The sequence below is a fragment of the Prosopis cineraria genome, unplaced genomic scaffold (assembly GCF_029017545.1).
Source record: "Prosopis cineraria cultivar Desert tree isolate PC_DT_omini unplaced genomic scaffold, ASM2901754v1 PC2, whole genome shotgun sequence".
Taxonomy (NCBI): Eukaryota; Viridiplantae; Streptophyta; class Magnoliopsida; order Fabales; family Fabaceae; genus Prosopis; species Prosopis cineraria.
Window position 1 is genome coordinate 43,588,619 of NW_026555333.1, and position 17,267 is coordinate 43,605,885.

A 17,267-nucleotide genomic window follows, 5' to 3' on the forward strand; every position below is an offset into this window, starting at 1 on the left:
CATCTTCATGGTATATTTTTTTATATTTAACTTTCCAAATATTTTAGTAAGTTAGGGCAAAAAGCCTCAGCAAGGCATTAAGTATATTGGCTTACACACCCTTAACCCTTCCTTAATGCTTGTCTCATTATTTTTCCTTCCTACGAAATATTCCTCCACTGTAAAATATTAAAGTGAAAATATCTATACACCTGTGCAGCTCATGAGAGCTCAAAAAGAACTGAACGCACAGGATCACCTCCTCATAAACCCTTTTGCTTCTCGAGGTTCTCACAGCCTTTCTTCATGCTCCATTGCAATAAACCCTATCCTGTTTTAGCCCCTTTGCTTCCATTAACCCCATAAACCCTTAACTAGGGTTCTCTCTTCATCTATCTACCAATCCCATTCCTCTCTCCCTTCCTTCGATATCCGAAGCCACCATGATCAGAACAATTTTTAGAAGATCTCGTTCCTTAGTCTCAAGGCGCGCTTTCGCCGCCTCCACGTTGATCGAGTATCAGCATCACCTCACTTCATCAGACGCTGGGTATGGTGGGGTTGCTGGTAATGACCTTCGGCCATTCTCCAACTTGTTTGGTTTTGGTGGGTTCAAGTCATGCGCATTTCATTCCCCTGCGGGGCCGTTGAATTTCCGGGCGTCATTGGTTCCTCGTGCCCAGTACGCTGTCGATGATTACTCTTTCGAAGAAGGGCCCAAGGGAAACAATGATGATGGCCTTGATATATCGAAGCTCGGTATTTCTGAGGATATCGTGTCTGCTTTGGCCAAGAGAGGTATAACGAAGCTCTTCCCTATACAGGTACGTTTTAATTGCTTAAACATTTGGTCGAGCGACAATTTCGGTCATTTTCTTGTTATTCATTTAGGAGATATGCTATAGCAAGCTGTATAATTGTCTGTTGTCATCCAACTATATTATTTCTCTGTTGAAATTATTTATCAGTCGCAGCTCCTATTAAGCGAACAGTGGTTAATAAGCTCATCTTATTATGTAGAGAGCTGTTCTTGAACCTGCCATGCAAGGTCGTGATATGATTGGTCGAGCTAGAACGGGAACTGGGAAAACTCTCGCATTTGGGATACCTATCTTGGACAAGATCATTCAGTATAATGCTAAGCATGGGTTGGTTTACTCAAGAAAACTTATCTTGCTGTTTCTCTATTGTTTTTCTGTTTGAAGTTGGATAAGGCAATGTACGAGGCAGGGCTGCTGAGTTATGGGTGGTTGGAGATTTTGATTCATTTTAACTATGCATGTTTTTATGTCTGGTGATGCAGACGAGGAAGGGATCCTCTTGCTTTGGTTTTGGCACCAACTAGAGAACTTGCTCGGCAGGTTGAAAAGGAGTTCTATGAGTCAGCACCTAATTTGGATACAATTTGTGTTTATGGAGGAACACCCATTTCGCGTCAAATGAGGCAGCTAGACTATGGTGTTGATGTTGCAGTAGGCACACCAGGTCGAATTATCGACCTTCTTAACAGAGGTGCTCTAAATTTGAAGGACGTTCAGTTTGTTGTTCTTGATGAAGCTGATCAGATGCTTCAAGTTGGCTTTCAGGAAGATGTTGAAAAAATCTTGGAGAGGTTGCCTCCCAAACGCCAAACGCTTATGTTCTCAGCAACAATGCCTTCTTGGATAAAGCAGATTTCTCGCAACTACTTAAATAATCCAATAACCATTGATCTTGTGAGTATGCAATTCTGTTGTTGGCTCCTGGAGTAAGACTTACATCACTTCTACTATTCCAATTTGCCAAGTTCATTTAGCTGATTGGGCTTATGCTTTTCTTGGCTTCTGCTTCTGTATTTTTGTAACGCGTCTATACTATAGACCCTGTCTCTTTTCCCTTCTTCCGTGATAAAAAGTAACCCAGTGAAGTTTCTAGACTGTAAAGCTGTAGGATATACAAACTGCAGTAACTTGTACTTGTCGGGCAAAAGTTTTATGAGTTATTATATTATATATAAAAAGTAACCCAGTGAGTTATTATATTGTAATGCTATGCTGTGCATGCATGTATATGTTGCTTTCAGTCCATTCGTTCTCATTCTTGATTGAATTGTAAGCTTCAATGTTTGTGTTCAGCGATCAGCATGCATGATTTTATAATTCTTATGATTGGTTGGTTCAAAGGTTAATTATAGACTTGTTGATGCTGTAGGTTGGAGATTCTGATCAGAAGTTGGCTGATGGAATTACATTATACTCAATTGCCTCAGATATGTATGGAAAAGCAGGAATTATTGAAACCCTAGTAACTGTATGATTCTTGATACTATTATTTCCCAACTTTATAATTATTGGTTACTACCATTGTTATTTTGTTTGATCTAACTCATTTAACTCTTAATTTTATTATACTTTAATTGTTTCTTAAAATTATTGCATTCTAGTGTTCCTGAACATATCTTCCAGGATAAAAGGTAGAAAATGAATCAGATGATTAGATTTTCCATTTTTTCTGTCCTGAACATCTCGCTTCCTCAGGAACACGCTAAAGGAGGAAAGTGTATTGTTTTCACCCAAACCAAACGTGATGCTGATCGACTATCATATTCTATGTCAAGAAGCCTTAGATGTGAGGCCTTGCATGGAGATATTTCACAAGCTCAGAGGGAAAGAACTCTTTCTGGCTTTAGAGAAGGCCATTTCAACGTTTTAGTGGCAACTGATGTTGCCTCACGCGGTCTTGATATACCGAATGTTGACCTTGTGAGTTCTCTCTTAGTTCTAGTTATTACCTCTTGATTGAGGTACTCTGGATGATGTTGTAATTTCTATATATGATGTTTCCCCTTGGTTTTTAACTTTGCTTCTTAAAATATGATAGTTTAATATATATGGCAATGTGCTTGGCATGGTGTTTAGGGGAAGAGGCTGGCTCTGGGGAAAAAGGGGAGCCCAGTCAACGTTGAAAATGCTCTTGTCCAGTTGGGGGACAATTTTCCAAAACGTTTGGTGACAAGGGAAATGATAGGATGGGAGACGTGCCCTGTTTGAAGAGTTTTTTTATTGGGGATGTAGTGAGGGTGATGAATCTAATAAGCTTTATCTGCTTGCTTCTAATTATTTTCCCTCCTAAACAAACAGAGGAATTCAGCTTTATGTACATTTGATGACTGTTGCCTCCAATTTATGAAATTGCCTAGCACGTTTTGTTATTTATCAAGTGGGATCATAATTTTCCTATGGATTCCATGGAAAGTAGTTCGTTTTATGAAACTCGTGGATCATCTTTAAAAATGCTTACTTTTTCTTCTCTGAAAATATTAGAAGGTGCATATTAGAGATTTTCAGGATGTGAAAGAAATCATTAAATTAAAAGAACACATACCGTGCAAGTTCTGAAAGTATCTTCACCTGTAGACTTGGATTTTACTTTACATATTCCTATGGGCTTAGTATATGGTGATATAAATTTAAAGCTGCTTCTTTGTTGTTTTTTTCCCACTCTTTATGACGCTTAACTTATTTGAGGCTGCCAATATTTTATGCCTAGCTTTATGCAAATTATTTTGTTCAACACAAACACAGACAGTTTGACAATTACACATATACACATTTCTACTGATTGTGTTTTTTTCAGTAGATATAATTGTTGTCAAGCTTCCTCTTGGACAAAGAAAATCACATACACACTGTTGCTTAGTTTCTTCTTTTTTTTTTTCTCTCCGTCCTTGAGAACTTGGGATATCAATGGCTTGTATGTTTATCTTATCCACTCAACGATATACCCTTGTTGTAACTGACGCTGCTCACAGGTAATACATTTTGATCTTCCCAATAATTCAGAGATATTTGTTCATCGATCGGGGCGAACAGGTCGAGCAGGGAAGAAAGGAACTGCTATCCTTATTTATACTCAGGATCAATCCAGGGCTGTCAAGATTATTGAGCGTGATGTTGGCAGCAGATTTTCTGAGGTGATCTGTTTGCATCCTTTTCATTTCTATTCTTTCAATCTTGTTTACTCGGAAGTTGTTTGTAGTTCATTATTCTTTTTTGGTCTGCCAAAATTTAAGCTAGATGACTGCATTTGTTTTCCCCCTTCTTTTGGGAGGGGGTTGACTTTATTGAAATATACGCCACATGAGTGCTGCAGGAAAGAAATGAGGTTTTGAGGAGGTAGACTAGACTATCCACTTTAGAATTTGAACCCAAGACCTTCAAGTTAGAGTATTTGGAGTTTAGCCTTGAGGCTGCACCCTTGTGGACATTCCCCGTTTAAGTTGGAAGACATTATTTAATTTGTGATTAAGGTTTTCTCTAAAATTATGTGCCAATTACAAAGTCTTGATGAAATAGAGTTGCTGAAAATCTGATCTATTCAAAGTTCTTGATGTATTGATAATTTGGTTGGTGAGAACTTTCTCAGCTTTTAAAATTTGAGAGGTAAAAGTTTTATGGGTTATGTACAAGGGCTTGCCTTAAAATCTGTCATGAGATATTTGGGAATGTTAACTCTGCGGGTGTTATAGAAATGATTACTTAGGATTGGTTGTGAATAGAGTAATGTGTGAAGGCTGAATATCATATAACCTCTACTTAATACCCAGCAAGTGGGAGCTGCATCTTTCATTCTAATGAATTTAACTATCAGGCAGTAGAAACAGTGGGGAAATGATAATTAACGAACAAGTATTGGTTGCATGCAAGCATTGACTCAAGTGACATTTTCTCTAGACATAAGAGCTGGGGATTTCGATGTATGTGGGATCAATCCTACCCCATCCCTTTCCCACTTGTTACTAGGCCTTGTGCCTCCCTTGTGATCTGAAACAATAAGGTATATTAGTATGGTTATAAGATGGTTAAAATTTTAAGTAATGAGTATGTTTTGAAATTTAATTTATTGAATTTGGATTAGCAGTCGATTTGAGCTTTTTGTTAAACACTTTTGTTTGTGCATGTAAAACTGTTGTGCTATCAACAGTTTGTTTCTTCTATGCCTCCCCTTAGTCACATTTTAATTATGTATTTTTATTAACTTTTGTTTCTTATTCTAATATCCTTGTTCATTAGCTACCGAGAATTACTGCTCAAGGTGAATCAGTAGGCATGTTTAATAGCACGGGTGGGGGTCGATTTAGCAATTTTGGAGGCATGCAGGATCGTAGATTTGGTGATTCAGGTTTTGGCAGCCGTGGTCCTGGTTTAGGCCGCTCCAGCTTTGGTAATTCTGATGATAGGGGAAGGTTTGGTGGACCTAATTCTGGTCGTTTCAGCAGCCCTGGATCAAGAAGTGGGTTTGGGGGATCCTTTGGTAATTCTTCGGGCAATGGACCAAGCTCTGGACGTTTTGGCTCCTTTGGTGGCTTTGGCTCTGGACCATCAGACAGTGGCTTTGGCAAATCTAGTGTAGACCGAGCAGGAAACACGGGAGGATTTGGGTTTAGTCGTCGAAGCGGCAGCAGTGGATTTGGTGGTTCAGATCGTTCTGGTGGTTTTGGCTCAGGTCAATCTAGTGCATTTGGTGCCAGAGATTCAAACCAAAGGAATGCCTTTGGTGACTCTCGAGGTAGTGATGGTTTTGGTGCTTTTGGGAATGAGCAGAATAATGATCAAAGCAGTGGGAGAAGGCCATTCTGATTTTATGGTAAGTGTCCGTCTGCAGATCCTAGTGTTGGCCTCTTGCAGAGTTTAATTGCTGTCATTTACTCTGACATTTGATGCATGTAGGCTTTATCCCTACATTATTACAAAGGATGAATGAGATTATGGCATAGCGATCACTGTTTACACCTATACTTATTTAGGCAGGGAGCTTTCATCTACAAGTTCCAGCAAGCCTCTCTAGATTTGTTTGGCTCCTTGTCTTTCTTTTCTCGCAGTTTACTGCATGAAGTACCTCTTAAGTTTAATTGGAAGTTTTGAAGAGGCAACTTCAAATGGGGCATAGTAATTCGACTTAAATTCCTTCTAGCAGTTGATGGGAGCAGATTAAAATATATACGAAAGGGTAGGGTGCTCTTCTGTTTATACTTAACTTCTACTATATAGTAGAAAACTATCATGGGCTTGCTAATTGAATGGTAATAGTAATACTATCATCATTAATTTGTTTATCTTTACCCTCGTTTATCCTGGTGCTTTTTTGGTGGTTCGTGAAATGATTAACTGAATTTAATGTTACTGAGTTTATGTAATAACGTCAGCAAGTCGATTTTATGTAATAAATTGAGGATCAATTACTTTTTCGGCTTCTTGTATACAGAAGATTGTAATCACTTGAATCAGGACTGTTTTTGCTGGGATTGATGTTATATAATATAACATCCTCTTTCAATGCCCCTGAATTGCTGTGTAGGAATTCTTTTTTCTCTATATAAATTGAGAGAGCGAATGACGAGAAGCTTCTTTTCTCTCTATTTTCCCCCTCTATAATTTACTGAGAAACTTGGCGTTTTTGTTGGGGGGGGGGGATTACTATAGTTAAAAATTGATTGCACTCATTTTTGGTCTTGGCTTAAATAATTTCTTTTGCTGGAGGTGTTTCTGCTACATTTTCCTTACTGTTCGCTATTTACGACTGTTATCTATAGTAGTTAGGGTATTAGCTTTTATATTACAAAAATGGTTTCCCGCTTCAAGGCTGCTTTTGGTGTTCTTGATGTGGATTATTTGGTTGTGGATTCCTTGGACTCATTTATTTTTCATAAATTTCAAATTTTAATAATTTTATAAAACATTAAATCTTAACTATTGGGAGGGGAAGTTTCACCTTTTGTTTTTCTTAGAATAGAGGGGATGTCCTCTTTTTTTGGATGATAAATACAAGCCCAGCTTAATAGCTGAGCAAATTATGACAATCCACTAAAAGCAAACTAGCTAACTCGGGATGGATTCATAATTCGATACAAACCTTGCTGACCATGAAAAATCTCTTATGCAAAGATTGTTTATGTGCCCATTTGAATTTTAGTTGGATATATAGATTATAAAAATAATTAATTAAATAATATATTTTAATATAACTGATTATATTATAATGCAATTTATTTAAATGTTATTTTTTTAAAATTAATTCTAATAGAATTAAAGATATTTAGATAATTTAATTAGAATTAATTTTAATTATATAAATTATTATATAATTTAATTTTTAAATATTAAATATTAAATTTTTTGAAAATATAAAGTTTGAATTTTAAGAAAAAAAAAAGAGAAGCGAAGAGAGTTTAATTTTATTTTTTTTAAATTATATTTTTTTTTGTAATTTTTTTTGAGCTTTTTTTTATAATTTTTTTCAATGTTTTTGATTAGGTTTTTCACAAACGCTCGGTTTCTCAGTTTTCAAAAAAATTAATTTTAACCCAAAAATCAATTAATCTATTTTATGAGTGTTTGAATAATTTTCATTTTTAATCGATTTTCTTCAAATAATCGGTTAAAAACGTTATTCAAACACACTATCGCATTGCCTCTGCAATTGATGTGTCTCATAAGCATGTCCCAATCTCACCTTAACAAGCACTGGATCTCATTTTGTGAATTTGAATTTCATCCTTCCTAATTCCACTTTGTACTCTCTAGGCAATATTCACCTTGTGTTAAGACAAATCCATCCCAAAATTGCACACAAAATAAGCTTTCATGAGGCTAAATCAGATTAATTGAACTCCATAAGATTTGTAACTTACGGCTCATCTCACTCTTTTTCTGGCATTAAACTCTTGAACTGTATTCGCATTCTGTTTCCAACTCCTCACCAACTTGCTACCTTTTATAGGCCTTCTGCCCTTTTTTGTTCTGATGAATGAATTTCTTTTGACCCAAAAAAAAAAAAAAAACTTAACTACCTCTAATGCAGGTTTGAGACCAACTTGTTAGGCAAAAAGCATAATCTACTAACAAAATTTCTGCCATACTGTGTAATAATCAAAGAAAAAAAGTTGCCCCCAACACTGAAAGAAACAATATAGCACGGTTCTAGCACAGCATATTTGAAAGGTGTTTGGTTCAACTAATCTAAGTTTAACCAACTTATCTTGGAGTAAATTCTAAAACATGCAGTTATGTTAAATAAAAATATTAAAGACATCTTCAAAGTATTAGTGAGACTGCCATTGTGATTTCGGATTGTTGTAGATTGGTGGTGGTAATACATTTCCCAAGATACTGGGAAGAGGAAATCAAAAAATGCACAACAAAGCCATAATGAGACTCGAACCTGCTTACTCCATTACAAAGAAGTATTTACATCATATATAATGTTTAAGTTAACTAAAAATAATAGGAAGGAAGGAGTGTGTGGAAGGATGAAAGCGGGCCTGACAAGTGCAAGGAAACTACTCAAGGCACATAAACTATATGTAAAGCCAGTTTATTTCAGCGTAAATTTGACAATGTTAACCACATTAATCAACAATATTGAGTACCTTACATCACCTTTTTTTTTTTTTCTTTTCTCTTAACCATCATTCCATCCATTCAGCTTCCGCATATTTCTTTGTGATATTCTTTCATGAAAGAATTCCATGCCAGCCACGCTGCCCCAACTGCAGGCTCAACCTGATGTTGCACAGGAAATTAAAAGGGCGCATGTGAGAATGGGAGAGATTACTATAAAGGTTTATAAAGTATCTCTATAAGAGCACTTAAATACCGCAAATTTGTCTTTGTTTTATAAACATTTGTGTCCAATTGAAATTGTAAAGAATATTGCTGACGACACTACTGAGGTCAGTGAGCCTGTCACAATAAAAGGGTGATCTGATAAAGTGCGAGTGAAAGGAAATTACTTAATTAGAAAGAAATGGTTATAGGCAGCTATTGTCCAAAGATACCAAAGCGCTGAATATAATGCATTGAGTTGAATGCGGAGAAATGAAGAAAACGAAGTTTCTTGGCCTTGTGTCAAATTTAGTGTGCAAAGTGTGCATGAGTTGAATCTCCAAGTTGCATTCTTTTTACCCAACAATATCAGGATGGTTCTTTTGCCATGACATTCTAGACATCACAAAAATGCTACCCATGATTTCCAATTTCCTGCTTGATCAGCTTTATTGTGTGTGATTTTTTAACACTCGTTTGCAAATTGCAGCCAGAAAGGAGTATGGTGAATTATACAACTTAGCTGGAAATAAGATCTGATTTTCATGCAACTCTTTCTCACTATGTTTACCCACCACGTGTTTTTTCGTTGGTGCATCAATCAAGATAAACAACAAAATATAGAATATTAAGCTGACCTGAGGCCTAATGGGCTGGACACCGGGAAAGTGTTTAGAGATGTGGTTTGTGACTTCTTTTCCTATATCCCACCGCCTGTTTGCTTCAAGAACACCACCAACCATAACAAGGGGAAAAGTACCCTTTCCATCTGAAAAAAAAAAAGAAAGAAAAAGGAAAATGAAACTATCAGCCATAAATTATCATTGCTACTTCAACATTAAAAATCATGCACAATACTCCAAACAGAGATCTAGGCCTAGGTAAGATTATTCAAATTTTATAACCAACTATAATTAACTTCAGCACCGACACAACACAGGCTAGCAATTGTGTCCTGAAGAGAACTAACTGCTGCTATGTGTATGTAATAAAATCAATTGAACTATCGGTTAAACCTTTCAAGGTCTAGGCAAAATATCCGTTTTAGATTCAATAAGATAGTTTTCTAGTCAGAAAGTGACACAATTTTGGAGAGCTTACTGGTTACTAGTAAGAATCTTCATGAAATATAAAGAGTGAAGGGTTATTTTTGTCCTTCAACTGTAGGCAAAAGGTCACTGGGAACCCTAAACTCAACTGTAGGTCAACTATGTCCCTCAACTTTTAAAATCTGAATCTCCATGCCCCACATCAATGTGGCTAAAATATTTGTTAGTGGACCCCACTTTTTGCTTAACCTAGCTTTTTTTAATAATAAAATATAATGGTGGGGCCCACTTTTATATTTTATTATTTTATTTTTTAACACCTCACCCCCTCTCTCTCACTTCATCTCCCATCTCCATTGTCCATCTCATCTCCCCCCCTCTCTCCCCCTCGACTTTTGAGGAATCATGTTGAATCGAACCCATGACATAAAGTCAAGCTAATGCACGCCCTAACGAAGTAACTAGCAAGCCATGATTTCAAAAGGTTCTATCCTTGACTTCTCATCAAAACTTTAGGGGCCTCACCAGCAATCTATGAGCGATTCCATTGCCTTCCTCAACAGACGCCCCTTAAGGAATGTTAGAACTCGATTGGTGGCGTTGGAGCCCATCTTGGGTTTGATAGGCTTGATGATGGCCAACTCATGTTGATGTTCTCTGATGACAATGGCTTGGTTTATAGCCGTCGTCATCTACCACTACACCAAACCCATCCACGCTGTTCGATGACCAGAATAACAATCACGAGGAGAAGCTTATGGTACTTGACAATGGCATCCCAGTATAGGATTGAGCATGGCAGGTGGCGCGGGTAGCTAAGGAATCAAGGAGGGTTCTGAGGTTGAAGTGGAAGGTGCTGTTTTGAGCAAAGGTTTCGGTGCTTATGCAGTGTTCATGAAGGAAAGTGGGGGCTTCAATTGCTTTAGAGGTGGGAGAACAAAGGAAGCAAAGAAACATGAGGAGAATGAGGTTGAAGACGAGGAAGAGAGAGAGGAAGGGAGAAGGGAGAGGACAAAGGGAGGGAGAGAGAAAATGGAGGAGAGAGAGGTCTCAGCTCGTTGGAAATATTACTGGCTTGCCTCATCTGTTTGGCCCAACTTTTTGGGGTGCAAAATGCGATGAGCAAGCCCTTTGAGGTTAAGCGTTTGCCAAGTCTACAAAGAGGGTTGATATGGCCTTGGCTAGAGAAGGAAACCGGATAAATGTGTACAGTAGAAGCCATGGCTGGAGTAGTGTGTGCGTGAGCGGGGAGAGGGGGAGAGAGAGAAGTGATGTGGAGGAAAAGAGAGATTGGTCAAAAAAAAAAAGGTGGGACCCATTACCGGCAAAAAAAGGAGATTTAACCTTAAGGGCACGGAGATTTAGATTTTAAAAGGTGAAGGATAGAATTGACCTACAGTTAAATTTAGGATCCTTAGTGATCTTTTGTATACAATTGAAGAGCAAAAATGACTCTTAACCCAAACATAAAATACCTGAGGCATCGTGTTTGTTGAATTGGAGGTTAAAGCAAAAAAAGTGGTAAATGGAAAGCCTTGCTCATTTGTAGTGTGTATACACTCTATTGATTGAATCCCTATTTATCCTCATTATTAATTAATCTTGATAAATCTGAATATGAAAAGAAACTCTCCACAAGAATTACAACTTCTAGAGACAATGATAAGTAGGTAATGGCTATAACATTAATAGGTTATACTAAACCTAAACTACAGATAAGGAATTTGATAACAATCTCAATTATCCTATATCCTTTGACACTTTCACTTAGCTTGTAACATTAATTCTTGAATGGCTAACAAGTTAGAAAAACACACGCATCACCAGAAGAAGATTCCCCAACTTTCTAAAATCCCAGCAAATCATGTTGAATGACAATGATAACAGTACACCAAACTACCCATCATAATATTTTTATCAAGAGAGGATGCATCTATATTGTAGATATTCAAGCAATTCCAGGTTCCAGCAAAAGGATCCTCTCTTCCCCCACAACAATGGACACTTGGAAGAAGTTTCTTGTTAATACAACTCTATGAAACTCCTGCTGAAGTCCAAGATTCTTAAAGACAGTAATATGCCATGGAAGAAAATGCAAGTTACTAAAATCAACATACAAGATGACTTAAACAGGTGTATGAGCTTTCAATAAGCAGATAGAAAAGCAACCAGCATCTTATGATTCTATAGATAACATGTGGCTTAATATCGAACTGCAACTATATAAGCTCAACTCAGGCACCTCTATGCTCATAGACACCTGTATATACACAGATGAGTATAAACTGAATCAGCTCTTCAGGTTAGACAATCACCCCAGCAGGAACTTAAAATCACAAAGTTCCCCGATTAAGCACTTAATAGTTAGTTATGTTGCCTACTTTAACTAGTTTTTCCTTTATCCAAGACCAGGAATATCTAATGTTAATATTATGATGAGCACAGATGTCAATTACTAATAAGACTGATCATAAAAATACCGGACCTTCACCACATAATCCAAGTCTCTCTACAACAGCTTTCACACTTGAAGCCAGTTCTTTGACAGAATCAAGCAGGATATTATTTGCGACCTCATCTCCAGCCTCTGCACAGGACACCACAACTGGGACAAGTGCTGCAATACGAGCCCAAGAGGGATCTGCATAGGTCCACCTGATTTTCAATGAGACAAATAAAGGTTGTGACACTACGTCCTCCACAAATATATTAATGCACGAGATTACAATAAAACTATTCCTAGACCTACCCTTACAAAGTTAAGCCCCCTCTTCTCCTCTTAAAAATCAAATAAGTTAAGCTTTTGAGTTAAAATGATCCCTGACACTGCGAGAACTAGAGGCTGTATATAACTAAAATATGTACCCAATTATTTCTTCAGGGGAAGAAAGACCAAGTTTTTGTAGAATACTACTTGTTAGCATTGTACTTGGACCACGGCCATCATATGCCTTAATTACAGCAGTTAATGCCAGTGCGGCTATTCCATATCCACTGCAAGGAAAAAAACCCATCAACCAATGCGTTTGATGGCGTCTAAAGAGCATACCAGAAAAGTGATGTTAGATGACAGCAAAAGAGCATACTAGAAAAGTAAGGTCATTCCACTTTACACACATGGAACCCTTTTTTAGCTAATTGAGTTCCCTATCCGTGCATTACAGTGCTACATCTCTTTTTCAACAAAAGCTAACTTCCTTAGCCTCTGTGTGTGTCTGTGAGAGAGAGAGAGAGAGAGAGAAGAATTTTTCAACAATAAACCAAAGCTATTTAATAGGTTTCGGGAATGTCTGAAAGTTAATTTGTTATTTGTCTTTTATCAACAGTTCTTGTGGGGCACATTGTTTTCCTCTTAAAAATGGTCATTGGAAGCAGTCATACTCATGCGAGAAAGGCATAACAAGGTAGAAATATATATCCATACCTGAAAAGATTAGAAGGACAAAAGATGGATATTCATTGAACTACACACCTAAAATATATAATTAAACTTTGACTTTCATTATAGTTTCAATATAATCATTCAAATCAATACAGAGAGAGCGGCCATGAGAGACACAGAAACAGCACCACTGAATTACCTGCCCCAGTCACCTAAGACTGGTCCTGCACCTGCAGCCCTCGCTTCTCCGCCATCTTCAGTGAATCCATATGCAATGGTCCCTGTCCCAGCTATTAATACACACCCATGGAGTTTGCCCATTGTTCCACTTGCCAAAGCAGCCAAAGCATCATTCTGAACATACAGCCTCACATGGCTTGGGAATATATCTCTGAAATAGCAAGGCCAAAACATATTGAAAAATTCAGAGATTCAGCCTTACTCCTGTTTGTAAGAGAATAAAGAAACTAATATGGCACTATACATGAAGAAAAACTTTTAAAACTTGCACCGGCAGAATACACAAACAAGTTGAAATTTAATTAGCACTGTATAATGGGTGAAGAAGCTGCCTTATACTATAATATCGCCCCACTTTCATTAACCAAACTCATTAAAACGTTGTGGAAATGACATCCAGCAATATTCAATCTAACTTACACAAAGTACTATGGAGTAAAACATAATCAGGAAGCTGAAGGATCGGTGATTTCTATTCACTTCACCATTAAAAAATGAAGACCTACTACATTTGATAATTTATTCATGGCAGCACTCAGTAGTCAGCCTATATTGTTTTCAGAGATTTTTCCCCAGATGAAGAGAGAGAACATAATATGAAATATGTTTTATGAATCAGACATGAAAATCACATCAAGAATAAACAAGATATTTCCAGAATAAAACAGTTTGATGCATCACCTAAATGAAATGAAAAGACAAAATGAACGAAAGATTATTTACTTTCTTTTAGCAGTTAAAGAGAAAAATAGAAAAATTACATATATCAACCTAAGCCAATTGAGAATCCTTTGTTGATCTGTTGGATGGTTAACACCAGAAACAGCCAAGCAAACAGCTCGGACTGAAGATCGTTTTGAGCCACATTTTGAAAGTGCGTCTGCCATAACTTGCTCTAATGTTTCCCTTGCAGCAGTTTCTGTAGAAGTAAAAAATTGTAACAGCATGACTAATTTTACAATGTTATCTCCATTCTATCATCTCAGTTATACCCCTAAAGAACTCAATAAGAACAACATAAAAGCATAATATTTGCATTGACATGAGAAGAAAAGGTTCCACATGTGTACAAGAAATCCTCTCGAGACATAATGTAATGTGAAGATGTAAATGCAAAGGGGTGGGATCTAAAAACCCCATTACCAGACTATTAAAGAATGCCAAATAGATGATCCTCTCCCAAAGTAAACGAAGAGGCCGCATCTAATACTTACAGATGCCGGTAATATTAAACCACTATAGTACTACAAACTTTGCCCGTCTTCTAAAAATTTCATCCTCTCGTATTCACCCAAAACCGTGAAAATGAGTCAACAAAAATTCCGGCAGAGTCTTGTGTGATGTACTTCAATCATCTATTGTACCACCTCACCGGAAAAAAAAAAAAAATTCCACGAAAGAAGCAACATAGAGGTAAGATAGAGAAGCTTTGGCCTTGAAGGAAAACTTAATCTTCCAAAGTAAATGGACACCAGGAAGTTATTCCAATGTTGAAAATGTACAATAAACTTATAAGTTAGGATGATCAAAGGAGTTTCATCATGAAACACTTAAAAGTCTAATGTTCCACATGGAGGAGGTAGATGGATACAACATATCCAGGCCGTGAAGCGAGAAAATGTGCAGTTTCCTTTTCACTTCACGTGAGTGTGTGAAAAAGAAAAGGAAAAGAGGATAAGAAAAAACGAGAAAGAAACTATATAATGCATGGCTAAAATCACTTCTTTCCCTGAATCTTCAAGAGAAGTGAATACAGGAACAGAGACCAACAATTCAACAATTGTTAAAATAAAGTAGATGTCCTCAACAATTTCCAACATTAGACATCAAGCTTTGCATCCGTCTCGTTTTTTATTATTGCCATTAAAAAAATAATAATAACTACATTTTCCACTATAAAAATGAACTTCTTCAACAAGTTATCGAAATGAAAAGCACCCTCCTTTCTACAATGTATGTCCAAACCAAGTAAACGGCCCCTTTATTCTCCCCAACGAGGAACAAAGGAAAAACCAAGAGTTAACAGCAATCCCAGAGGCAGATGTTCACCAAAAAAAAAAAAAAGAAAGAAGAAGAAAAATTACCCCCACAGAGAAAACAAATGCATGATTCCTACAAGAAAGAACAGAGAATTACCTCCACGCTATTGTGATTAGAGCAACCGGCAACAGCACGTGCAAGGATGGGAAGAGATTCGATTTGAGGGTGGGAAAAGGGGGTTATGGGCATGCAAATGCAAACTGTGGAGGTTGTGCCGCCATCCAACCCCAAAACGACGCCGGAGGCACCATCCGCCACTGGCATTTCGTGCTCGAAATCCCAAATCTCACCATTCCTATACCTCTTCATGCCTGCATCGGCGATGCCCTCGTCCTTGTGCTCCAGTTTCATCAGCAATTACTTGAACTAAATTGAAGGAGAGAGAAAGGTAGGTTGTTGAAAGGAAGGGAAAGGACAAGCGACAAACGACACGGAGAATGAGAACAAGGAGGGAGAAGACGACTATGAAATCTATATATTTATGATCTCACAATAAAATGGCGGGTATATGTACTTAGATATATGTATATATATATATATATAAAGATGCACACTTCTGAGAGAGGAACGGCCGGATATGAGAAAAATCAAGCCCTATTTCCTCGTGTTACAACATTTTAAGGCAGAAACGGAGAAATTATATTAAAAAAAAGCAGTCGAAAACAGTCAGAGTGGACCTCGCTCAACAATTTGAGGATAAATGAAAAGCCAACGACATTTATCATTTGTTTCGGTCTTTCAGAGACTCAGCGCGCGCGCGCGCGCGCGCAGAGAGAGAGAGAGAGAGAGAGAGAGAGAGGTCTGTTTGGATGGAGAGAAAATGTGAGGAAAATACAGGAAAGAAAACTTAGTTTCCCCTGTTTGTCATCACCCAGAAATGCTTTTGATTTTTTTTTTTTTGATAAATCAAGAGAAAACAAAAACATGACAACAAACAAATTTAAGTGGTAATAATAATGATGACTAATCGCAGCGGCCATTGCTTCTATAATAGTGAAGACGTATAAACTAACTAATATTATAGTGGACTAGTTATAAAAAAAGGTAAAGTTTATAATATTTTTTTATTTCATGTTATTATATTTTTACTATATTATTTGGTTTTAAGATATAATAACATGAAAATATATTTTTTAATAAATAAGTTGATTTTAAATTATTTCAATGAAATTAGTTTTAATGTAATCTTTTCCTTCAATTTCTTTTTATATAAATAATTATACAAACATAATATATTCTAATATAAGGATATTATAGTCATATTAATAGTTGCTCATTTTCTTTCCTCTTTTTTTTTTTTTTCATGTTCATTCAACATAAGGAAAGATAATATTTTTTTATTTTTTATTTTTTCCTCTCAACTTTTTGTTCCATTTCCATTTGTGCAGTTTCTAGCTTGTAGAGTGGATTGACAAGATATTATTTTTTGAACAATATATTACATTGAGAGAATCGCGTCCAAACACTCGGAGAAAAAAAAATTGATATACAAACCCAATACAATTTGTTAATTCTCTGCAAGCTTAAATGATTCATTTGCAATTAATTTTCAAGTTGAAATGACTTACTATTATTATTAAAAAACATAAGATATTTTTTAAGAAATTGAATGTTAAAAAATATAAAATATTTTTAGTCTTTTGAAGTGTAATTATTATCTTTTTTTTTAAAATATCTCTTTAAATAATGACTTTATATTTATTATAGGATGTTTAATAGGAATAAATATGAACAAATAGGGTTAGTTTGAAAGTATGTAATTACTTTATTGAGAGATAAAATTCAGTTAAAAATATTTTATATTTTTTAATGAAGGAAGTGTATAATTGCTCTGATCTTATATACTATGTTTTTTCATTAATTTTAGAATAGTTTAATTACTTATAAAAAAATTAAATTCCTCTATATCTTTTAATCAGTCACACCTTAAAAATCTATGATACTTATATATGTTTTATATTTTTATTCAATCTACTTTGATTGAATAAATTTTAA

The 17,267-nt window shown here is 36.2% G+C and overlaps 1 protein-coding gene and 1 pseudogene across 1 annotated transcript; one reads left to right on the forward strand and one right to left on the reverse strand.

The window, feature by feature from the left end:
* Positions 1-248: 248 nt before the first annotated feature.
* On the forward strand, positions 249-6,073 carry LOC129303082 (DEAD-box ATP-dependent RNA helicase 53, mitochondrial-like). The gene is made up of 8 exons (XM_054942100.1): positions 249-803; positions 1,000-1,127; positions 1,283-1,694; positions 2,170-2,268; positions 2,496-2,720; positions 3,770-3,931; positions 5,031-5,604; positions 5,688-6,073. Exons 1-7 carry the CDS (start codon positions 423-425, stop codon positions 5,595-5,597), a joined length of 1,974 nt encoding a protein of 657 aa, XP_054798075.1. The 5' UTR covers positions 249-422; the 3' UTR covers positions 5,598-5,604; positions 5,688-6,073.
* Positions 6,074-8,166: 2,093 nt separating this feature from the next.
* On the reverse strand, positions 8,167-16,084 carry LOC129303781 (uncharacterized; annotated as a pseudogene).
* Between the last annotated feature and the right edge of the window lie 1,183 nt (positions 16,085-17,267).